This window comes from Bos mutus, chromosome 4 (assembly GCF_027580195.1).
Source record: "Bos mutus isolate GX-2022 chromosome 4, NWIPB_WYAK_1.1, whole genome shotgun sequence".
Taxonomy (NCBI): Eukaryota; Metazoa; Chordata; class Mammalia; order Artiodactyla; family Bovidae; genus Bos; species Bos mutus.
The window spans coordinates 74,266,744-74,292,368 of record NC_091620.1 but is presented as its reverse complement, the minus strand read 5'-3'; the positions used below and the strand labels follow the sequence as shown (position 1 = coordinate 74,292,368).

Genomic DNA, 25,625 nt, shown 5'->3' with positions numbered 1-25,625 from the left:
CATAAGGGTGGTGTCATCTGCATATCTGAGGTTATTGATATTTCTCCTGACAATATTGATTCCACAGAGCTCCATCCAGCCCAGCATTTTACATGATGTAGCCTGCATATAAGTTAAATAAGCGGGGTGACAATATACAGCCTTGAAGTACTCCTTTCACAATTTGGATCCAATCCATTCTTCCATGTCTGGTTCTAACTGTTGCTTCTTGATCTGTATATGGGGTTCTCAGGAGGCAGGTAAGGTGGTCTGGTATTCCCATCTCTTGAAAAAATTTCCACCATTTGCCATGATCCACACAGTCAAAGGCTTTCGTGTAGTCAATGAAGCAGAAGTAGATGTTTTTCTGGAGTTCTCTTGCTTTTCCTATGGTCCAGCAGGTATTGGCAATTTCATATCTGGTTTTCTGTCTTTTCTAAATCTAGCTTGTACATCTGAATTCCACAGTTCATGTACTGTTGAAGTCTAGCTTGAAGGATTTTGAGCATTACCTTGCTAGGATACGAAATGAGTGCAACTCTACAGTAGCTTGAAGATTCTTTGGCATTACTGTTCTTTGGCACTAGAATGAAAACTGACCTTTTCCATTCCTGGGGCCACTGCTGAGTTTTCCAAATTTGCTGGCATATTGAATGCAGCACTTTTTTTCCCCAAATACCAATTACTGAAGAGACTGTTCTTTCCCCACATGTTATTGTCTCTTCTGTCAAAAATTAAATTATATATGCATTGGTTTATTTCTGGGCTCTCATTTCTGTTCTGTATTGATCTATGTGTTCTTTTTATGCCAATACCACATTGTTTTGATTACTATAACTTTGTAAAATTGTTTGAAATCAGGGAGTGTGATACTTTCTGCTTTGTTCTTTCTCAAGATTGCCTACTTGAAGTCTTTTGTGGTTTTTATACAACTATTAGAACTGCTTGTTCTATATCTGTGAAAAATAAGATTGGAATTTTGATAGGGATTGCATTGAATCTGAAGATGGCCTTGAGTTGTATGGACATTATAACTATATTAATCATCCCAGTCCATGAGCACAGAATATATTTTCATTTATCTGTGTCTTTTCAATTTCTTTTTTCAATTGCTTAAACTTATTAATAGATATTTTATTTTTTTCTGATACAATGATAAATGCAATCATCTTCTTAATTTTTCTTTCAGGCAGTTCATTGTTAATATATATAAATGCTATTACTTTTTTTAAAAATTAATTTTGTATCCTGCAACTTTGCTGAATCTGTTTATTAGTTCTAACAGCTTTGGTGGAATCTTTCATTTTTCTACACATAGTAAAATCACATCATCTGCAAATAAAGACTGTTATACTTATTCTTCTCGGATTTGGAGACTTTTGTTTTTCTTGCCTAACTGCTCTGGCTAGGAATTTCAGGACAACTTTGAATAAAAGTAATGAGAGTGGGCATCCTTGTCTTATTCTTGATGTTAGAGAAGATGCATTTAGCCTCTTATTACTGAGTAGCCTTGTCATATATGGCTTTAATTACGTTGAGATATGTTCCTTTTATGGGCATCCCTGGGACAGCAAAATTCAGACTTAAATTGAAGAAAGTAGGAAAAACCACTAGATGATTCACATATGACCTAAATCAGATCCCTTACGATTATACAGTAGAAGTGACACATAGATTCAAGGGATCAGATCTGATAGAGTGCCTGAAGAACTATGGACAGAGGTTTGTAACACTGTACAGGAAGCAGTGATCAAAATCATTCCCAAGAAAAAGAAATGCAAAAAGGCAAAGTGGTTGTCTGAGGAGGACTTACAAATAGCTGAGAAAAGAAGAGAAGTGAAAACCAAAGGAGAAAAGGAAAGATATATCCATCTGAATGCAGAGTGCCAAAGAATAGCAAGGAGATATAAGAAAGCCTTCCTCAGTGATCAATGAAAAGAAACAGAGAAAAAGAATAGAATGGGAAAGACTAGAGATCTCTTCAAGAAAATTAGAGATATCAAGGGAACATTTCATGCAAAGATGGGCACAATGAAGGACAGAAATGGTATGGACCTAACAGAAGCAGAAGATATTAAGAAGAGGTGGCAAGAATACACAGAAGAACTATACAAAAAGGATCTTAATGACCCAGATAACCACGATGGTGTGATCTCTCATTTAGAGCCAGATATCCTGGAGTGTGAAGTCAAGTGGGCCTTAGGAAGCATCACTATAAACAAAGCTAGTGGAGGTGATGGAATTCCGTTGAGCTATTTCAAATCCTGAAAGATGATGCTGTGAAAGTGCTGCACTCAATATGTCAGCAAATTTGGAAAACTCAGCAGTGGCCAAAGGACTGGAAAAGGTCAGTTTTCATTTCAATCCCCAAGAAAGGCAATGCCAAAGAATGTTTAAACTACCACACAATTGCACCCATCTCACAAGCTAGCAAAGTAATGCCCAAAATTCTCCAAGTGAGGCTTCAACAGTAAGTGAACCATGAACTTCCAGATGTTTAAGCTGGATTCAGAAAAGGCAGAGGAAGCAGAGATCAAATTGCCAACATCCACTGGATCATCAAAAAAGCAAGAGAGTTCTCGAAAAAGATCTACATCTGCTTCACTGATTATACTAAAGCCTTTGAGTATGTGGATCACAGCAAAAGGTGGGAAATTCTTCAAGAGATGGGAATAGCAGACCACCTGACCTTCCTCCTGAGAAACCTGTATGCAGGTCAAGAAGGAACAGTTAGAACCAGACATGGAGCAATGGACTGGTTCCAAATTGGTAAAGGAGTACTTCAAGGCTGTATATTGTCACCCCGCTTATTTAACTTATATGCATAGTACATCATGTGAAATCTGGGCTGGATGAAACACAAGCTGGAAACAATATTCTCAGGAGAAATATCAATAATTTCAGATATGCAGATGACACCACCCTTACGGCAAAAAGTGAAGAGGAACTTAAGAGCTTCTTGATAAAAGTGAAAGAGGAGAGTTAAAAAGTTGACTTAGAACTCAACAGTCAAAAAAACCAAGATCATGGCATCTGGCCACATCACTTCATGGCAAATAGATGGGGAAACAATGGAAACACTGACAGACTTTATTTTCTTGGACTCCAAAATCACTGCAGATGGTGACTGCAGCCATGAAATTAAAAGACACTTGCTCCTATGCAGAAAAGCTATGACCAACCTAGACAGCCTATTAAAAAGCACAGACATTACTTTGCCAACAAACATTTGTGTAGTCAAAGCTATGGTTTTTTGAGCAGTCATGTATGGATGTGAGAGTTGGACTATAAAGAAGGCTGAGTGCTGAAGAATCAATGCTTTTGAATTGTGGTGTTGGAGAAGGTTCTTGAGTCTCTCTGACTGTTAGAAGATCAAATCAGTCAATCCTAAAGGAAATCAACCCTGAATATTCATTGGAAGGACTGATGCTGAATCTGAGGCTCCAATACTTTGGCCACCTGATGTGAAGAACCTACTCATTAGAAAAGACCCTGATGCTGTGAAAGTTGAAGGCAGGAGGAGAAGGGGATGAGAGAGGACGAGATGGTTGGATGGCATCACCAACTCAATGGACTTGAGTTAGAGCAAGCTCCAGGAAATGGTAAATGGACAGGGAAGCCTAGCGTGCAGCAGTCCATGGAGTGTAAAGAGTCAGATATGGCTGAGCGACTGAACAGTAAGAACTGGTAGCTCAGTTGGTAAACAATCTGCCTGTGGTGTGGGAGACCTGGGTTATATCCCTGGGTTGGGAAGATCCTCTGGAGGAGGGCGTGGAAACCCACTCCAATATTCTTGCCTGGAGAATCCCCATAGACAGAGGAATTTGGCCAGCCACAGTCCTTGGGGTTGCATCAAGTTAGACAAGACTGAAGAGCTAAGCACAGCAGAGCAGCATGTTCCCTTTGTATCTACTTTGTTGAGAGGTTTTTTTTTTAATTAAAAATGGATGTTGAATATTGACAAATTTTTTTGCATCTATTGAGATGGTCATATGATTTTTATCTTTCATTTTGTTAATGTATTATATCACTTGACTGATTTTCATATGTGGACTCACCTTTGTATCCCATAATCCAACTTGATTATGATACATATACTTTTAATGTGTTGTTAGATTAGATTTGCTAATATTTTACTGAGAATTTTTGCATCTATATTTATTAAAAATTTTAGCCTGTAATTTTCTTTTCTCATTACATTCTTGCTTAGTTTTAGAGTCAGAGTTGTGCTGGCCTTATAAAATGGGTTTGGAAATATTCCTTTCTCTTTTACTTTTTGGAGAAGTTTAAGAAGAATTGGCAATAATTCTAGAATGTCTAAGAATTAGATACCAGTAAAGTCTTCTGCTTCTAGGCTTTTGTTTTCTGGGAGGTTTTTGATTACTAATTCAGTCTCCTTACTAGTAATCAGTCTGCTCAGATTTTTTATTTCATCATGATGCAGTCTTGGTAGGTTGTATGTTTCAAGGAATTCCTCTATTTCTTCTAGATTGTTCAATTTGTTGGCATATAATTGTCCTTAATAGCCTCTTATGATTCTTTACTGTTCTGTAGTGTCAGTTGTAATGTTTCCCTTTTCATTTCTAATTTTATTTGAGCCTTCTCTCTTTTCTTGGTAAGTCTAGTTAAACATTTGTCTATTCAGTTTATTTTTTTCAGAAAACCACTTCTTAGATTCACTGATCTTTTCTATTATCTTTTTAGTCTCTGTTGCATTTATTTTCACTCTGATCTTTGTTATTTCTTTCCTTCTAATAACTTTGAAATTATTTTGTCCTTCTTTATCTAGTTCCTTGAAGTACAAAGCTAGGTTTATTTGACATCATTCTTATTTCTTAATGTAGTCTTTTATTACTATGAACTTCTCTCTTAGAACTGCTTTGGATCCATCCCTCTCTTTTTCTTTTTGCCATGTTGCAAGGCTTGCACAATCTTAGTTCTCCAACCAGGGACTTAACCTGGGCCCTTGATAGTCAGTGTGGATTCCTAAGCAATTGACCACCAGGGAATTCCCACTCCATATGTTTTGTTATGTTGTATTTCCATTTTCATTTGTCTCAAGACATTCTTTAATGTTTCAACCCGTTGTTCAGTAGCACATTGTTTAATTTCCATGTTTGTGGATTTTCCAGTTTACTTCTTGTAATTGATTTCTAGTTTCACACCATTGTGGTTGGAAAAATTGCTTGACATGACTTCAGACTTCTTAAAGTTGTTAGGACTTGTTTTGTGGCCTAACATATGCTCTAACCTGGAGAATGTATCATGTGCACTTGAAAAGAATATGCAGTCTTCTACTTTTGGAAGCAATGTTTCATAAATGTTTGTTAAATATATCTGGTCTAACTTGTCTTTTAAGATCAATGTTTTCTTACTGATATTCTACATGAATCCAATATTGAAAGTAGAGACCTGAGTCCATTCCTATTCTTGTATAGCTGTTGATTTTTCCCTTCATGTCTGTTCATATTTGCTTTATATATTTAGATGCTCCTATGTTGGGGTGCATAAATATTTACAAATGTTTTATAGCCTTGTTGGGGTAGTAACTTTCTCATTATGTAACACCTATCTTTATCTTTTATTACAGTCTTTGCTTTAAGTCTATTTTGTCTGATATAAGTATAGCTACTCCTGCTTTCTTCTGGCTTCTGTTTGTATGGAATATCTTTTCCCATCCCTTTGAGTTTGTGTGCTATCTGAAAGCTGAAGTGAGACTCTTGGAGGCAATATAAAGTTGGGTCTTGTTTCTTTTAATCCATTCAGTCACTCTGGCTTTTGATTGGAGAATTCAGTCCATTTCATTCAAAATAATTTTTGAAAGGTTTGGACTTACTAAAACTTACTATTGTCATTGTGTTAATTGTTTTCTGGTTGTAATTTCTTTCTTTTGTAATTTTGTAATTCATTTCTTCCTTTCTTCTCTTGCTCTTTTTCTTCATGATTTGATGATTTTCTGTAGTGATATGCTTAGGTTCCATTCTCTTTATCTTTTGTATATCTATTCCAGGTTTTTACTTTGCAGCTACCATGAGGTTTATATAAAGTATCTTATATATATAACTGTCTATTTTAAGTTGATAACAACTTAAGTCAAATGAATACTAAAGCTCTATATTTTTAACTTCCCCCACCATGTTTCATGTTTGGGGGTCATAATTTACATATTTTTTATCTTTTCTGTTAACAAATTATTGTAATTATAATTATTTTTACTACTTTTGTCTTCTAACCTTTATACTAGATTTATAAGTGTTTACCTACCACCACTACAACTTAAGGCTTCCCAGGAAAGAACCAATCCTCCAATGCAGGAGACATAAGAGACATGGGTTTGACCCTGGGATCAGGAAGATCCCCTGGAGGAAGGCATGGCAATGCACTCCAGTATTCTTGCCTAGAGAATTCCATGGACAGAGAAGCCTGGTGGGCTATGGTCCATAGTTGTCACAAAGAGTTGGACACAACTGAAATGACTTAGCAAGCATGCAAACACTACAACATGAGAGTGTTTTGAATTTAACTATGTATTTACTTTTATCAGTGGGATTTATTCTATTATATGTTTTCCTGTTATCAATTAGAGCCATTTTGTTTCAGCTTGAAGACACTCCTTTAACACATTTCTTGTAAAGCCCATCTAGTTGTGCTGAACTCCTTTAGTCTTTGGTTGTCTGGAAAACTCTTTATGTCTTCTACTAAAACCAACTACCAATTATAATATGCTATAATGACCATCCTCTCACAGGTTTACACATTTTGAAACTAAAACTCTACATTAAAAAAAAAAAAACTCTGCATAATAAACAATTCCTTCCCACCTGTATACTTAAGCTAGTCTACTAGATAAGACAGAGGAATGTAAATGTGCCTTGGTATTCTCTCTAATAGCATTGGTCAATTCACCTTTAATAAACATCAATTAAAATAATTCCCTTAGTGATCTTAAAATACATGGAAGGGGCTTTAAAGACTATCTTTAGAACATAAAGCAGACAGAGGTTCTGATTTCAGAGACTATGCATGGAAGAAAGGAAAGTACTACGAATAATTAAAAGCAATTCATTTCCACATGGAAAAACATGCTCTAATATGACACACTGTAAAGTGATTTATAGCATATTGACTGTAGTTCTTCTAATGAAAAAGCAATTGTCCAGGTTTTCCCTGGAGAACACTCTCAGTAACAGGAATCCATGCCCATGGAAAGTCGTAAGTTAGAAAATGAGAACCAAATGAACTCACAGCTGGGAAAGGCCAACAATAATTAATTTAACACCAGTCATTTGTGGCAAACATGTATACATTTCAAAATTTCCCTTGAGAGAAGCAAGGTCATTGAAGGCCAGAGGCCACATATTTGAACATGTTCAAAAAATTTTTACTTAATAAGATAACATGCTCCAAAGGTTCTATATTGAAAAAGAAAAAACAAAAACAAAAACAAAAAAACAACTTGTTTTAGGACTAGGGAGTTACGATAAATAGTTGGTCAATATCATCATTTGAATTTTAATATTGCAATAAGTGTTTCTTAAAAACATCACTAAAATGAGTTCACACTGAACTCGGACAATATATTCCTCAACAGCAGCAGAGAGAAAACGGTGTCATTAAAAGAGGCTTTATTCTGATTCATTGGCTAAGAAAATGGGAACAGTTTGAAACCTTCCATGTTGTTTCATTTTAATGAGTAGAGAGCATTTTTCATGTCCTTATTAAAGTGATTAATGTGTTTCTCTAGTCTCATTATCACCACCAGAGTATACTCTCTGTTGTTTCATAACCAGGACAACTCCTTTTCGTTTCAGAGAAGATCAGAAAGTCAAATCTGATTGCTCACATGTGGCTGTTAATAAAACTCCTATGGCGTTGCTCAAGGTGCCCATGGGGATTGTACAATTATTTATATTTTCTTATGGCTTTCTATAATTACTGTGATTGTACTTTCACAAAGTAAATGTATCTCCACCAATTAAAGCAGTGGTGGGTTAAGAATACTCATCAGGCTTGTGTGAAAGAATATTGTTCTTAGGGTTTTGATCAAAGCACAGAAATTAAACTGCTGTTATCATGCATTCAACCCAAGTGTTAAATTAAAATGCTCAGCAACTTTGGAGTTTATTTGAGCAGATGTGAACTATTTATGAAGAAATAAACATGATACAGGACTTGCATTCGTGATATGATTCTTTGTTGTATTAGAAGTGCTGGAAAGAAAAACTGCTAAACAAACTTGGGGGATACAGTTTATGATATAAGATCAATTTGGATGGTGGTTAATTTAGGTCAATTTAAAATTTCAGAATCATAAAATTCCAAGAACTCTCATTTTGCTTTACATTTTTGTATCTTATTTGCTTCACCCCTTTATTTTCTTTGAAGACTCTGGGACTAAGAAAGAACATGCACAAAAATAAGCACCTGAAGCTATCAACTAGAAAATACAGAATATAACCTTTTATATTTTGTCATATAGAAATTTCATTTTATTTAGTTGGACAGTGCTCACAGCAAAAGTGATCAGCTGTACTTCCATTCCATTAGCTGTCATTTTGATGCTAGAATTTCAGCCTGCTGTGTGAGATGTAACTGTCCATGCACAGTTCCCATCAAAGGTAATTTTATGTGCAATGGTGTGTAAAATTTACCTCTAATTATGATAAGGTCACTGATGGGTCATTTATGATATACTCTCTGGAGACAATTGCAGTGAATAGCTTTTGGTGAGATTCATCTGGAGAAATTAAATTGGTCTGACCATGACTCAAGAGAAAGTAAAAGACTCAGAGAATTATTCTTCATTCATGCTTAAAGTTCTAAGGGAACCCAGAGAGGGGTAGTATGTACAATGATGAAGGCTGTGAGTTGTGAGATTTTACAGACCTGAGTTTTAATGTAGCATCTCTAAGCCTGGAAACTCCTACCTGATCGGGCTTCTGCACATCTCTTGGCTTCCATTTCTGACATTTGCTCCCTCATCCCTGAGGCTCCAGCACCACTGGCATACTTCCTGATTTTTGAACATGCCATAGTCGCTCATGCTATGGGAGTCTTTGCACTAAAAGGTTCTTGTAGCTGAATGCTCTTCCTTCAGGTCTTCAAGTGCCTGGAACTTCCCGTTTTTTTACTTCCCAATTGGTGGAATGCATTGTATCCACTCTCTGAATTACCCAAACATAGCCTCCTCCTCGGAGAAGGCGATGGCACCCCACTCCAGTACTCTTGCTTGGAGAATCCCAGGGACGGAGGAGCCTGGTAGGCTGCCGTCTATGGGGTCGCGGAGAGTCGGACACGACTGACGCGACTTAGCAGCAGCAGCAGCCTCCTCCTAGATTTCCAAAGTGGCCACCTCCTGACTCTAGTTAATCACTATTGTGTCATCCTACCGATGTTTCTGAAGTACTAATCACAGTCTTAAATTATTCATTTACCACTTAATGTATAATTAAGTTTGCATATGATCATAGGGAGAAACAAATCTAAGAATGAAAGGTATCTGGACTAAGAGATTCTACAATCTTGAAACTCCACTGACATTAGCTATACAAGTCACTGGTCCAATCTTGATAAAAGTAATTAGCCTCCAATTAAATTAATTTTAAAACAAAGGAGATCTTATTAAACAAATCAGGGATGGAAAAGCTTCTTGGACTTTATGTAAGACAGCATGAAAATAAAACATCTCATGAGAAATTTTTTAAAGTGATTTCAATTTTCACTGTGATCATGATGGACCACCTTGAAGGGAGAATATGTTAGTCACTTTAGATATTAACACTTGGTGAAGAGGGTTTTTATGTGTAATGGTGGGAAAGTAAAAATTCAAGATTAATAATAAACACAGTAAGATTTATCTTTAAATCTATCAGTATTTTGTTTTCAGTCTTCTTTCCCAAGATAACTTACTTATAGACATAATAATGACTTTTCAAATGGTTCATGTTCAATTAATACAAAAGACTAAGTGCTAGGTGGACTGGAAGGTCATCTTTGTGTTTCAATCCTGAATGCAAAATATAACAACAACAAGAACAAAGATGAAATCCTTACCAAAGGGTCCAGTCATGGCCACAGTATGGCTGAACATTTCCAAGGTAGAATCCCAGAGACTGAGTGACTTCCACAAGATTGGTAAAGTCAAGACTAATGCTGTTGAAAAGTACAGATGTCATGATAATCTCATCAATAGCCCATACATCCTCTCCCTGGGAAGAATGGTATGGTTGCCACCATCTGAACTGAATTCCAAACTGTCTTGCATCATCTGGTAATTCTACGGAGATTATTCTAAAGCAGAAAACAGAAGTAAAATTTTGGATTATTTTGGTGTCTTAAAATACAAACATTTATAGCAGGATCTTGTTTTCTGCAGTATAATATTTGAAAAAATAATTCTCCCACTATGACAAACATTTTTGAGATTTTCCAGTTTCTTGTCTGACTGCAACAAAGTCTTCTTGATACATCCAAAATATGACTCCTTTCACTCAGTTGCTCTCAGAGACACTAACCCAATAAAACACAGTTGTCAATGTGGCAAGATTCGCCTAAGTCTGGTAAAGAATATTGGCAGCTTGTTACACATATTATAGTTTTGGACTGGTAGGAACCATGGCAGTTTCTCATTCCCATGAGTTTAGCATAGTGTGCGAGGTCACTTGCTCTGTCATGGTGGCTATGACAACAAACCTGCATCTGACAAATGGGGAAGAAAATTAAGAATAATATCTAATTTCCAGGAGCAATCATTGTACACAGCAGCAGGAACCATACATTAATTGCTACTGCAATGACATCTGCTTGAAAGCTCCATAAATCACAGTACCATGCTGCTCACATCCATACACAAGGTGAGATGTGAAGCGAATGGCAAATGGAACATTTATCTCCATCAATGTACAATTAAACACCAGGAGAGTTGTCTGCGTTAACGCACACTGAAAGGACTGAATCTTTTTCCTAGTGAGCAAAGAAAAACTCCCTAAGGCAGGTAACTGGTTGGAAAACTGAGAAAAAAATTCTTTAAAAACTTCAAAGTCTGAGGCTGGATTTACTGAAAAATTAGATTGATTTTCATATTTGTATTATGTTCATCTTTTAATTATTACACAAAGAAACATTAAATCACATCTTGAAAATATATTTTTTATGTACTGAAACTTATTAAAAATAAAGTCTATTTTTTCTTTAAATAATTTGTACATGAAAATATGGGGTGGAATAACCTGATTACAATCATTGATGATATAAACACTAAAAAAGTGGTAGGACTTTTTGAAATGTGAGTAAACAGACTTTTTAAATAGGATAAATCAACGTTTAAATACAGAAATATAAACTAAAAAGCATTTCTTAACCTAAAAAGACATAGTTACCATAAGTTTATTATTTTTAAGTACATAATTTGCTAATATTTTAATCAATGTGAGTTTATTAAAAGAATAAAATTTAAGTTATTTCAGTAATTCTCACTTTATTTTTTCTAAATATTTATTAAATAATTAAATATTATTTATGTCAACATAGCAAAGAAATAATAAAATAATCAAACTATATTCAAACTGGCTTAACAATAAAAATATAATACATTAATTTAATAATATTATTGTATTAGCATTGTTATGAGAAAATTATAATTTTATATTAATAATTTTAAAAGCAGGTATTATTTTTTCTGATGAAACTATACACAATGTTAAAAATTAACAACTGAGAAGTAGAATTTCTCAGGAAATTTTAAAGAAAATAAAGTGTATATGTGTGTGATAACAGTAATTGAAGTGACCGATATTTTCATCAGCAGAGATGTTAAGACTGTGAGTCTGTAATCAGACTCTTGGCACCTAATGGTTGACAACTTTGCAGCTGCAGGGAAGGTATTTAACCTCTATGCGCTTCAGCATCTTCATCTGTGAAACTGGAATAACACTATCCTTACGGCAAAGTCATAGACTTTTTTCTGTTTTTCACTATTTTATCTTAGCACCTAGAACCTGGTATATAAAAAGGACTTAATAAATTCTTTCTGCATAGAATAAGTACATATTATCAGTGTACTCTGATAGAGATTCAAACACAAAGGCAAAATGAGGTTAAAGATTTTCTTTTAGGTTAAGCAGCTTTTAAGTGACAATGCCAGGGTATGGATCTAGTGAACACGGCTCTAGAGTCTGTGTTCTTTATCGCTACATTATATCTTCAGGTGGGGTGGGAGTCTCTGTTTTTCCTACTCTATACCTATTACAGTAACTGGCTAGTAAAGCTATGGAACCATTTGATGTGACTATTCCTAGATGAAAACCCAGGAATTTAAGTCAACTTTCTGTTTCAAGATTCCCTTTTTGGATATGTACTAAGCTCATGGATTTCTTATAATCAATAATCAAGACAAAAATAAAATATTGTTAGACTTTATAATTTTAGAATAAAAAAACAAGCCCCATAATTAAGAAAAATCTAGAATAATATCAGTTTCACCAACAATATAAAGTTTCATATTTTAGTTTACAAGACAATCTAATCAGTTAAGAGTTAAAAGATTAACTCAGATATATACAGACTTTAACTTTTACAAATATAAATAACAAGCAGAACTCTTCATTTATTGAGAGAACTACAGGTAAGCAAATTATTAGAAATCAGCTAGGAATAACAGGAGTTAGCCAACTAGCATATCTAATAGGGATCACACTTCATTTTCTAACAACCATGGCAGAAAGGGACAATATGAAATTCACAGCAATTACAGATAGTAATTTATACTGAAGAAAACTCAGCAAATGGCTAAAGGCATGAAGATATAATTAACTGTCCTATGGTGAGTTTACATGGTTTGTATTATTTATCATATAAAATGTAATTTAGTGTCTAGAATATATCAAATTCTACTGCTATGTTACCCTTTATTAATATTTATGTAAGAGGAAGAAGGAAGAGTCTCTTGGACAGAGGCAATATATATAAAATGAAAGTGTTCTTGGTACCACTACCATATTCTCCATTTAAAAAAATCTCCACTCTGATCTTAATCTTTAAAGCTGTGCACATACCTAGTGTTGAAAAGCCACCTTGATTCTGCTTAGAAGAAAAATGTTGCTGTCAAATGGCAGGCAAGATTAAATGTACCTTTGCAATAGCACATTAAATCTATAATTATTTTTCATATCAACAAAGATTAATTAAATTTCATGCTACAAATTGATTACTGAATTTGAAACTGTCTATCTTTGTTAGAAAAAAATGTATTTTAGGCCAATTTAACTTAGGACAATGATATTTTCTTCACGCTTTCATTATTTTTTATTATCATCTTGAGTTTTGCTAGATTTTCTCTTAATGCTTATTATGGAGAGTCTACAAAATGTTTCTTTAGAATTCATATGTCTCTACTGAGTGAGAACATTGAGTTTAGTCTTGTGTCTACCCCTAGAGGGAATAGATTCAACATATTTGGTGCATTCTTAAATTTTATAACATATAATATTTACTACTCATAATAATTGTTAAATACTATCTCTATTACACGGTACCTCACTTTCTAATGAAAATATCAATAAAAGTTCTCATGTATTTGCAAATACTTAAATATAGGGATAGCTCTAGGCAAAACTTCAAAGTATATAAAATCATCATTGCCCTGTTTTTTGCTATGATGCCAATGCACACTTCAGTGCCCAAAGTCTCAACTCTTTTTCACATCTTTCCATGTTCAACATGTATGTACTTCCAGGAAGGCAAACTTTATTAGCTCTTTATATTTGACAGTGGATATAAGCCACAGGGATACCTACTTTAGTGCTATTTTAACTTTCCCATCTTCCTCTTCGGCTGTTTTAAAGGAATTTCAGTCAGCAGGTCAAAAAGTGTTCTAGAAAAGGAGGTGACTCTTTGGATACATTTGAAATTGTATCACAAATGGTGATTATCACTACCCAAACTGAAGGATGGCTCTGCTTCAAGTAAAACTTAAATCTCACCATTGTGACTGTAGACTGTGAAATATATAAGCCAAAGAAAAACAGCAGTGGCCTGAAGAAAGGGCTTTAAATACAGCCTCCAACTCCATCTTTGCCAGGGATGATATATGTGCTAGAAAAATATCTTTCTACTTATAACTCAATTATGTTACATGCAAATTTTAAAAAAATCAGTCATAAGATTTTATGAGTTATTATCTCATATGATTTATTATAATTTATCATATATTGCTGACAAATATTTGTCAACAGCATTTATAATTTAGTACTATATTAAAATCTTATCTAATAGTTTGTACTATAGTTGAAAAGGGAAAAAAGTGTTAATTATTTTTCTCTTTCCTAGACATAAAAACATATTTCCCTTAGATATACATTTCAGAATACGAGAATAAATTTTTTCAAATTACCAGAAGTTAGCAGGGCAAACAGATTACAAGACTGTAGCTTGCTAGTTTTTCATTGCAAGAGGCATCAATCTTTATCCTTACCATCTCTCAATGCAAAAGTATCTAGGCTCTTACACCACTTGAACAAAGATTTCCTTAGGAAGGAACTATCATCCTCCCATTTTTCCAAATGCTTTCCAACATACCTGGGCTCATGATAGTTGAGATATGAATAATGCTCCAAGAGTTTCCAAGTTATCCCATTATCATAAGAATAATGTAATAAAACACCTTCACCAGGTTGGTCAGGGGCTTTGCACGTGCTCAGAACAGACTTGCTTCCCAGCCTCAATGTGAACTGGAGAAACCTAGACATGAACTGTCTATAATTAGTGTGCATAAACATTTAAAACATTCATTGTGGCTTTTAAAGAATTTTGAACCAATTTCAATAAACTACTCAAAAGCTGTAGGTTTCCATTCATCCCTCTTCTATAAAATGTAAGCAATTTCACTGAGATATATATGAATATATGTAGAAGATGAGGTCAATACATGTGTTTTATAGACATCTATTTATACAAATATAACCATATGTTTACACATATTTGTATACTACATACTTGTGTACATACACTTAAAATGTCAATCATTCTCTTGCTACATTATTTATTAAGCACTGGGGGAAGGGAAGATGTAGGGTAAATCTAATCAGCCTCTGCAAGCTGCCAAATAAATAAAACTACATAAATAATTAACTAGCCCTTGGCTTAAGAACAGTTTTGATGCTAACATTTCATATTTTTAAAAAAATCTAGTCAGTCATTAGTATCTTAAAATCATAATGAGCCTTTTAATTTATTAAAAACTAGGGCAAATTAACCCTATATAAACTATAAGCTTCCTCTCATCTTGACTGAAAATCAGAAGATATATATATATATTAGTAACAAAGGAAAAAAAAGAAAATTAATAGATATGAATTCAATGTTTGCTATCTTATTTCTGTATGTATTTCATTCTGCTTTAACTCACCTGGATTGTGAGCTGTCAAGGAAAGATGTGATTAACTGACGCCTCCCATCTTTGTTGAAAACCAGGGCCTTACCACTGGCCAAGACACCACAGCCAAAGCTGACTTCAGCACCACGGATAGAGTAAAAATTATGGTAAGACGAGAGCCTGGAACTGCCAAAGCTTTCAGAAATAAACATTGGGAATGTCTGGGATGCCATCTCACAAGCTGGCCCAGAAAATCCAGGGTCACATCTGAAAGACAGACAATGAAATTAAATCCTAAACGTTAGTCCTTTCAGAGATTTCTTTATTTACTTTAGGGATGAGGAAGTCCAGAAGCCAGTATTTGAATGAATGGTGAGGAAGGCTTATTTGTTTTTGGAGAATACTGAATTTGAAGGCTTGATTTGGGAGAAGTTACTGTAAACACTCTAAAAGAATACAGTCCTGCTGTAAAAAAAAATTATGATTAAAACATTTATTTAGCACTTGCCCTCAACCAATGCCAATAATTTACCTGCAAATGTATCTATATTTGTGCATATTTCCAATTTAAAATCTTTGTAAAAGTTATATTATGTGTATGCAATTTTATTCACAATGATGTTCATTAAATTTACAAAAGAAACAATGTAGGCAAAATACTTCTATAGGATATCTAGAATAAATTTCCTTTAGAAACAAATATAAAAATACATGCTATGTTTTTTACAGTAATTATTGGAAATATTCAGAAAAGACTGGAAAATAAATCTATTTTTATTTCAAACTGAATTGGCATTATAAAGGGAATGCATACACCCTTGACCTAGATAGATGTCCTTAGCAGAACTGTGTTGTCTCTCAGTGGAATCCCACATTAGCAGTGCTTCGAGAAAAAGCAAATTCCCCCTTCACACACACTACACAACAGCCTGCCCGCTGTCAAATAAGGATGTACTGTATGTATGTGAGCTGACTAGAATATAGACAGAGTTACCTGAGTCTTCTGTTAGTGACAGAACTCATCACAGATGACTTAATAACTGAATATCAGAAACTTATATTTTAAGGAGTTTGCTCATCAGGAATCAGTTTCAAACTCTTTATTTGTACAGCACTATTTCCTTCTCACAATAATTACTACATTACCCATTATAAAATTAAATTGGTATCTTTTTGGGTGGGTGGCAGGTTTCTAAGCATTCAAAAATTTCTAAAACCTGGAACAAGCCTTTTATTTTTATTTATTTATTGAAATTTTAATTGAAGTATATTTGATTTATAAGGTTGGGTTTGTTTTTGGTGTGCAGAAAAGTGATTCAGATATATATATTGCTTTTCAAATTATTTTACATTATGGTTTATTACAGGATATTGAATACAGTTGTCTGTGCTATACAGTAGGTCCTTGTTGCCTATCTATTTTGTATACATAGGGTGTATCTGCTAGTTCCAAACTCTTAATTTGTCCCTGCTCCACTGCTTTTCCTGTTTGGTAACCATTAGTTTGTTTTCTATGTCTGTGAGTCTGTGGAACACGTCTTTTATAAAGCAAGTGCACCAACAAGGTGATATTATAGCAACACTTACAGACTACTTCATTAGCACAAATGCAGAAACTGAGATCTATGCCAGCCTCACAGAGGGTCCCTGGAGTATGTGAATGTCCTGAAATCAAATGCAAAATTTTATATGTATTGGATATTCCTTGGGAGGTTTAAGTTATCATCATTTCATCAAAAAGGCTGCATCCTAAAAGGCCAAGAACTATTGTAGCACACAGCTAACGTTGTCTTGGCATTAGGGATGGGAGTGGAAAAGAAGACCAATATTTACAGAGCAGGTAAATATGCCTCAAACAGTTCACTTCTTTCTCAGGTTATCCCTTTGACTTAGTCCAACTCTGAATAGCCAAGCAGTTTCTAAAAAGGATAAAAAGTCAGCTAAAGAGGACACATTTTTAACATTGGAAAACAATATGGTTTACCATGGTCACAAATTGGAATTAATGCTCCCCAGTAAGATTATCTATTGCCAGACTGCTTTTCAGGGCAAATGTATATCTGTATATTAAATGCATCTTCTTCAGTCTAGTGATTGGGGGAAACTGGTGATCATTTAGAGAAGACTCACTTTGGAGTCACTTCCCATCTTGAAAGTGTACTTTAATCAAAAGTTGCATAATTGGGATAGAATGCTGATAGGAGTTCACTCAAATATATAATACCTTTGTAGCCTTTGTTTTGCAGCAGAATAGTAGGTTGGCACACACTGAGGATTTCAGGAACATCCAGAGGCTCTTCAAACTCCAAATATGTTCCTTATTGGTTCATCTATGCACCCTTAAATGTGGCATCACCGTCACCTTGAATGTCAGGGGAAGAAGCCCGCCCCTTAAGATACACAGATGACCTCTGTGTAGGAAGGTGTCTAATACTCTTTGTCCTCATTAGCATCTCTAACAGAAATAAGCTTATCAGGATAAAAAGTTGTCAGTTTAGAAAACCAGGCCTTTTTGCCCCAGTTGCTTAATAATAAAATACTAAATATATTTCCCAAGGGAAATGATCAGTTTTTCTATTGAAAATTGATCTTTTTGTAAGTAATCCTCTGTCCAGTATTACTTCTGATAGTTACCACCCCGTGGTCTTTAGCTACTTCTGATCACATGTTACATAGGGTTAACACTAACCATTTTGTCATTAAAAATATATTGACTTGATTGTTTAAAAAAAAAAAAAAAAACAGGTCTGGGGATTATACACAGCCAAGGAAGTGTTAGAAAGCAGGAGAGGTGGAATCCTGGTAGCAAATAACAGTAGTGACTAAGGGAGAAGAGTGGGGAGAGGAACATCTGCAGAGGCCCAAATTCAAGGATCTGTTTAAAGGACATAAATGGTATTGAATGTGAATTACTTTTCTGTAGAATTCTGCCTAAAATTGAAAGGCATACATTGCTGGAAAAGGAGGTAGTGGCCAAACATTTAGTCCAGTCACAAATGAAGAAAGCCAATGAATGTCACAAGAAACATTGCCAGGAACAGGGACAAAACTAAAGTTCCAACCAGTGAAAAAATTTCGCAAGACCTCAGCAGGAAGAAAAGGCTACAATTATTCAGGATAATATATAGTGTCTAAAAAAAAGATGCTCAAAAGGCATCTGCCATTCAGATTTCTGTTTGCATCCATCATGGGTGACACAGATGGCTGCCTTAACAAAGTTCTTTAATGCTAACAGAGATACTGTACACAAAATAATGAGGTACAAAGTGTAACCATTGTAATTATAGATAGGTATTTCAGAAATAGCACTTTCTATTTTCATTAATAAAAGCAGCTGTCATTTTAGATAATTTGCTTTCAAAATTTTTCAGGACAACTTTAGAAATTACAAAAATGTAAGCTTCTCTGTGTTAATTTTATTTGAAATGCACTAAAGAAGAGGATGATCTGCCTACGGATAATGAGTAAGGATAAACTCGAGGAAAATACCAGTTGATGTTTCATAGTCCTAATGAGTCGGTGTTTCTGGGCAGGAGCTGGTAGTTTTATTTAAAAAAGGCCGAGATGCTTATTCTGTTTTGAGATAAAATGGGAACTTTTCTATTCTTTACATATATTTCCACTACAAACATTTCCATTATGCAGAATGGTGTCTCTGTTAATTAAATTCATTGAAATACAGTGAAAAAAGTTAACCCGAGACTCAATGTGACAGAGTAAGTGGATGTAGAACTTACCCCTACCCTATGAACACATTAAAAGTACATCTATATGTGAAACAATTCTCATGTAAAACCAAGTGGAAACTGGCAGAACTCCCACACAATCAAAGCTGTAAGAAAGGTGGTCATGTAACCAGGTAGGATGGGAAAAAATTAGGCATCAGTTGGGTCCTGTGCCTCTAGGAGGGGTCCCCTTGGGTGCTGGGAGAATGGCTGGGACAGACAGAAGGGCTACAGAAGCCTAGACGCCACTCGCCAGGAGTAGGAGGGTGCTGGCTTGCCAACAGATAGGGCAGAGAGAGCTCTGGACTAGCAGCTGCCACCTCACTGTGCTCCCCAGTCCAAGCTGGGTGAATACCCAGCCCTGTTCACTCTGCAACACAGCTTGGCATGGCATCTAGAGCTGACAGGTCCTGGGAGAAAACTCGATATAGGGACATAGGAGCAGCCCTGCAGTCTGGGATGTGGTTTGGGTGGGGCAGTCCACTTGTTCTGGTAGCATCATGGAAGCAGCACAGACCTCTGATGGCAGAGCAGCTACTGGAGCCCCTGCAACTGGCTCCCAGCCAAAAGAATGTTGCAGCCCCACCCATTCCATGCCACAGATTGGTGCTAGATCTCCAGCAGACAGGTCCTGGGGGAAGACTAGATCTAGGGACAAAGAAAAGGCTTGGGGGTCTGGGGTATGGTCCAGCTGGGGTGGCAGCAGTCATTGTTGGCACTTAAACGGCACCCCAGAAGCAGCCCAGACCTCTGATGGCAGTTCAACCGCTTCAATTTCTGAAACCACAAGCTCTGACCCCCTGTCCCAGCTGAGCAAATGCTCTGGCTCTGCCAACTCCAAGCCACAACCTTGCACTAGATCTAGGAAATGAAAACAGAGAAAAGGATGCAAACTTGGGCTGTGCCTGAGTAGAGGTGCAGATACCAACACAGGCAGCACATCAGACTTTTGTAAGCACAAGAGCCTTACTTACTTCAGCACTCTCCTTTGGGCCAAAGGCCTCAGTGTCAGGAGAAAGAATAACACATACTTAAAGGGAACTCAAGGCTGTATATTGTCACCCTGCTTATTTAACTTATATGCAGAGTACATCATGAGAAACGTTGGACTGGAAGAAGCACAAGCTGGAATCAAGATTGCTGGGAGAAATATCAATAACCTCAGATATGCAGATGACACCACCCTTACGGCAGAAAGTGAAGAGGAATCCAAAAGCCTCTTGATGAAAGTGAAAGTGGAGAGTGAAAAAGTTGGCTTAAAGCTCAACATTCAGAAAACAAAGACCATGGCATCCGGTCCCATCATATCATGGGAAATAGATGGGGAAACAGTGGGAACAGTGTCAGACTTTATTTTTCTGGGCTCCAAAATCACTGCAGATGGTGACTGCAGCCATGAAATTAAAAGATGCTTACTCCTTGCGAGGAAAGTTATGACCAACCTAGACAGCATATGCAAAAGCAGAGACATTACTTTTCCAACAAAGGTCTGTCTAGTCAAGGTTATGGTTTTTCCTGTGGTCATGTATGGATGTGAGAGTTGGACTGTGAAGACGGCTGAGCACCGAAGAATTGATGCTTTTGAACTGTGGTGTTGGAGAAGACTCTTGAGAGTCCCTTGGACTGCAAGGAGATCCAACCAGTCCATTCTGAAGGAGATCAGCCCTGGGATTTCTTAGGAAGGAATGATGCTAAAGCTGAAACTCCAGTACTTTGGCCACCTCATGCGAAGAGTTGACTCATTGGAAAAGACTCTGATGCTGGGAGGGATTGGGGGCAGGAGGAGAAGGGGACGACAGAGGATGAGATGGCTGGATGGCATCGCTGACTCGATGGACGTGAGTCTGGGTGAACTCCGGGAGTTAGTGATGGACAGGGAGGCCTGGTGTGCTGCGATTCATGGGGTCACAAAGAGTCCGACACGACTGAGTGACTGAACTGAACTGAAAGGGAACTGAGCCAGCTAGAGCCCAACCTTCAGCTTTTCCCCTACAGCAACTGGAAAGCAGACCCAAGCCGTTGACAGAACTCCAACAGTTACAGAGCAGAGAGGAGTTCCATGTCACACCCTGCACAGGCTCTAGCTCTTCCAACATCAACCACACCCCCTATCAAGGTGATAGAGGCCAGCATATCCTGAGGAAAGATGTGGCTGGCATACAAATAAAATTCAGTCTCATGCTAAAGATACTGATGCGCTCACATAAAAACACCCTTTCAGGGCCACAGTAGATAACTATTTCATCTAAATTCATAAAGACAATGAAAGTTAAGTAAAATGAAACACAGAGTAACTACTCCCAATTGAAAGAGCAAGAGAAAACCCCTGAAAAATTAAACAATGAAACGGAGTCTAAAAGACACTGAGACAGAGTTGGTAATAAAAATGCCAACTAAATTAAGGAAGACTAGCAATATAAATGCAGATCATTTTAACATGTAATGAGAAACTATAGAGATGACCCAATCAAAAATAGATAATTCAGTTTCTGAGATAAAAAACCTTATAGAAGCAATGAATAATCAAGTAAATGATACAGAAGAATGTATAAATAGAATAATGGAAATTACCCAATCAGAACAGCAGACAGAAAAACAAATGAAAAAATGAAACCAACATATAAGATCTATGGAATAATACAAAACATTCCTACTGTATGATAGGGGTTCCAGAAGGAGAAGAGGGAAAGAAGAGGATCAAAAATGTTTTTGAAGAAATTATGGCTGAAAACTGTCCAAAGCCAAGAAGGAGACAGGAAGGAAAATTATCCAGGTGCAGGAAGCACTGCTGCTGCTGCTAAGTCATTTCAGTCGTGTCCGACTCTGTGCGACCCCACAGACGGCAGCCCACCAGGCTCCGCCGTCCCTGGGATTCTCCAGGCAAGAACACTGGAGTGGGTTGCCATTTCCTTCTCCAATGCATGAAAGTGAAAAGTGAAAGTGAAAAGTGAAAGTGAAGCCACTCAGTCATGTCCAACTCTTCGCAACCCCATGGACTGCAGCCTACCAGGCTCCTCTGTCCATGGGATTTTCCAGGCAAGAGTACTGGAGTGGGGTGTCATCGCCTTCTCTGGCAGGAAGCACAGAGGGTCCTAAATAAGATGAACCCAAACAGAACCACACTAAGACATATAATTTAAAAAGGCAAAATTTAAATATAAAGAAAGAATTCTAAAGGCAGCAAGAGAAAAACAGAGTCATACATGAGGGAAAACCCATAAGGCTATTAACTGATTTCTCTGCAGAAACTTTTCATGTCAGAAGGGAGTGGTATGATATATGAAGTCTTGAAAGGGAAAAATCTGTCACCTAGAACACTCTACCTGGCAATATTATAATTTTGAACAGAAGAAAAGATAAAGAATTTCTCAGAGAAGCAAAAACTAAAATAATTCAACAATACTAAACGTATCCTAAAATAAATGTTGAAGGGTCTTCTCTAAATGGAAAAGAAGCAAGAATCAATAAGAAAGGAACTATATAGTGAGGACTGAAGATCACTTAAATAAGATAGGAAATAGATTAAAAAAACAACAAAAAATTATAAAAGCAACCATAACTACAATAAAGAGTAAAGGGATAAGCATGAAAATGTAAAAAAAAAAAAAATGGCATAAAAAACATAACACGTACGGGAGGGGAGTAAAAATGTAGATCTTTTACAATGTATTTGAACTTAAATGCCTATAAGTTTTATCAGTTTAAACAAGTAGATATAGCTATGGGTCAATATATATGAACCCATGCTGTGGTTTAGTCGCTAAGTCATGTCTGACTCTTGTGAACCCATGGGCTGTAGCCAGCCAAGCTCCTCTGTCCATAGGATTTTCCAGGCAAGAACACTGGAGTGGGTTGCCATTTCCTTCTCCAGGGGATCTTCCTGACCCAGGAATCAAACCCAGGTCTCCTGCACTGCAGGCATATTCTTTACTGACTGAACCACCAGGGAAACCCATGGTAATCACAAATGAAAAAATATACAAAAAATGCACAAAATTCAAAAAGAAAGAAACTGAAGTAAACTATAAAAGAAAATGATCAAACTACAAAGGGCAAAACAAAAAGAAAAAAGAACTACAAAAACAACTGGAAAACAAGAAATAAAATGGCAATAAGTACATAATTCTGGAGAGGATGTGGAAATAAGGGAATCTTGTACACTTTTGGTGGAAATGCTAATTGATACAGCTACTTGGAAAAGAGTATGGAAGTTCCTTAAAAAACTAAAAATAGAATTACCATATGATTCAGCAACTTCACTCCTGAGTATATATCTAGAAAAAAACAAAAACTCTAATTTGAAAAAATATGTGCACTCCAATGTTTTCAGCAGTACTTTTATAATTAGCTAAGATATGGAAGCAACTCAAGTGCCCATTAACAGACGATTTACTTAAGAAGACATGATATATATGTATAATCACATCTGAGTAATGGAAACTTACTCAGCCATAAGGAAGAATAAAATATTGTCATTTGTGGCAACGTGGCTGGACCTAGAGAATATTATGCTTTTTGACATAAGTCAGAAAGAGAAAATAAATACTGTATGATATCACTTGTACGTGGAATCTAAAAAATAATACAAATCAATATATATAGCAGAACAGAAATGGATTCACAGACATAGAAAATAAACTTGTGGTTACTGAAGGGGAGAGGGAAAAGAGGAGGGACAAACTAGGGGTGTCAGATTAATAGATATAAACTATATATACAACAGATAAGCAACAAAAATTTACTGTACAGCACAGAAAACTATACTCATTACTTTGTAATAACCTATAATGCAATATATTAGGTTGGTGCAATAGTAATTGTGGTTTTGCATTGTTGAACTTTGCTGATTGATATTGGAATACACTCTTAAATAAATGTGGTTATACATCATTTTAATGTGCATTTCTTGCTTTATTTTTTTTGCTAATGACTTATTACTTGCTTTGTATTTTTGACTATGAAAATGATGTTAGACAAAAAGCAAATTTGAGTGATTTTCTTATTCGAGTTCAAACTGGGTCATAAAGCAGCAGAGACAACCTGTAACATCAACAACGCATTGGGCCCAGGAAGTGTTAACGAAAGTACAGTGCAGTGGTGGTTCAAGATGTTTTGCAAAGAAGACATGATGAAAAGAGTAGTGGCCAGCCGTCAGAAGTTAACGACCAACTGAGAGCATCACTGAAGCTGATCCTCTTACAACTACACAAGAAGTTGCCCAAGAACTCAATGTCAATTATTCTATGGTCATTCTACATTTGAGGCATATTGGAAAGGTGAAAGCTCAATAACTGGGTGACTTATAAGCTAAACTAAAAATAAAAATATTGTTGTTTTGAAGTGTTGTCTTCTCTTTTTCTACACAACAATGAACCATTTCTTGATAGGATCGTGATGTACAATGAAAAGTGGATTTCATACAACAATCAGTGACAACCAGTTCAGAGGCTGAATTGAGAAGAAGCTTCAAAATACTTCCCAAAGCCAAACTTGCTCCAAAAAAAGGTCATGGTCACTGTTTGGTGGTCTGCTGCCAGTCTGATCCACTACAGCTTTCTGAATCCCAGCAAAACCATTATATCTGAGAAGTATGCTCAGAAAACTGATGAGATGCACCAAACCCTGCAATGCCTGCAGCTGTCATTGGTCAACAGAAAGGGCCTAATTCTTTTCCAAGACAATGCCTGACTGCACATAGAACAACCAACACTTCAAAAGTTGAATGAACTGAACTGAACTGAAGAGTATTGAAAGCTAAATAAAGCATATTCTTTATGGAAAAAAAAAATTTGAATGAATTGGGCTAGGAAGTTTTGCCTCATCTGGCATATTCACCTGACCTCTCGCCAACTGATTACTACTTCAAACATCTTGACAACTTTTTGCAGGGAAAATGCTTCCACAACCAGCAGGAGGCATAAAAAGCTCTCCAAGACTTTGTAGAATCCTGAAGCATAGATTTTTATGTTAAAGGAATAAACAAATTTATTTCTCAATGGCAAAAATGTGTTGACTGTAATTGTTTCTGTTTTGATTAATAAAGATGTGTTTGAGCCTAGTTATAATGATTTAAAATTCACTGTCTAAAATCGCAATTATGTTTGTACCAATCTAATCTGCAAAAGTAATGAATCATTATGCTATTCACCTGACACTAACACAGTATTGTAAAGCAAGTATACTTCAAATAAAAAACAAAGCTAACCTGACACTCTGATCTCAGTGGTGACCAGTATTTTGCCTTATAAAGATAATTTACAAATGATCAGGTTCAAAACCCTTTTATGATTTTTCCATTAAGCAATTAATTAGTGACTTTTTAATTTGGAGGACAAGAAGAGACAGACTAGATGATCCATTGTTGAAAATGTATCTATATAACAAAGACTGTAGTTTCAGGGATTCTCAGGATATTTTATAATTAAATATTATAGAGGAATGATATAATAAATATGACTATCATTTTGCTATGAATATAACAGAATGGTCTGGTGGGGGGTAAGGTATTACACTGTTTATGTGTAATTTCATACTTCATATTCAATATCATT

General features: G+C 35.9%; 1 protein-coding gene across 1 annotated transcript in view; it reads right to left on the bottom strand.

Annotated features, from left to right (window-relative positions):
• The window catches only part of RELN (reelin), a 549,751-nt gene that overhangs the window by 168,544 nt on the left and 355,582 nt on the right, over positions 1–25,625 (bottom strand). Inside the window, exons 18-20 of the mRNA XM_070369659.1 lie at positions 15,383–15,616; positions 14,554–14,715; positions 10,033–10,269 (exon numbers count right to left, since the gene is read on the bottom strand). Coding sequence (XP_070225760.1) covers positions 10,033–10,269; positions 14,554–14,715; positions 15,383–15,616 — 633 coding nt within the window. The remainder of the gene's footprint in view (positions 1–10,032; positions 10,270–14,553; positions 14,716–15,382; positions 15,617–25,625) is intronic.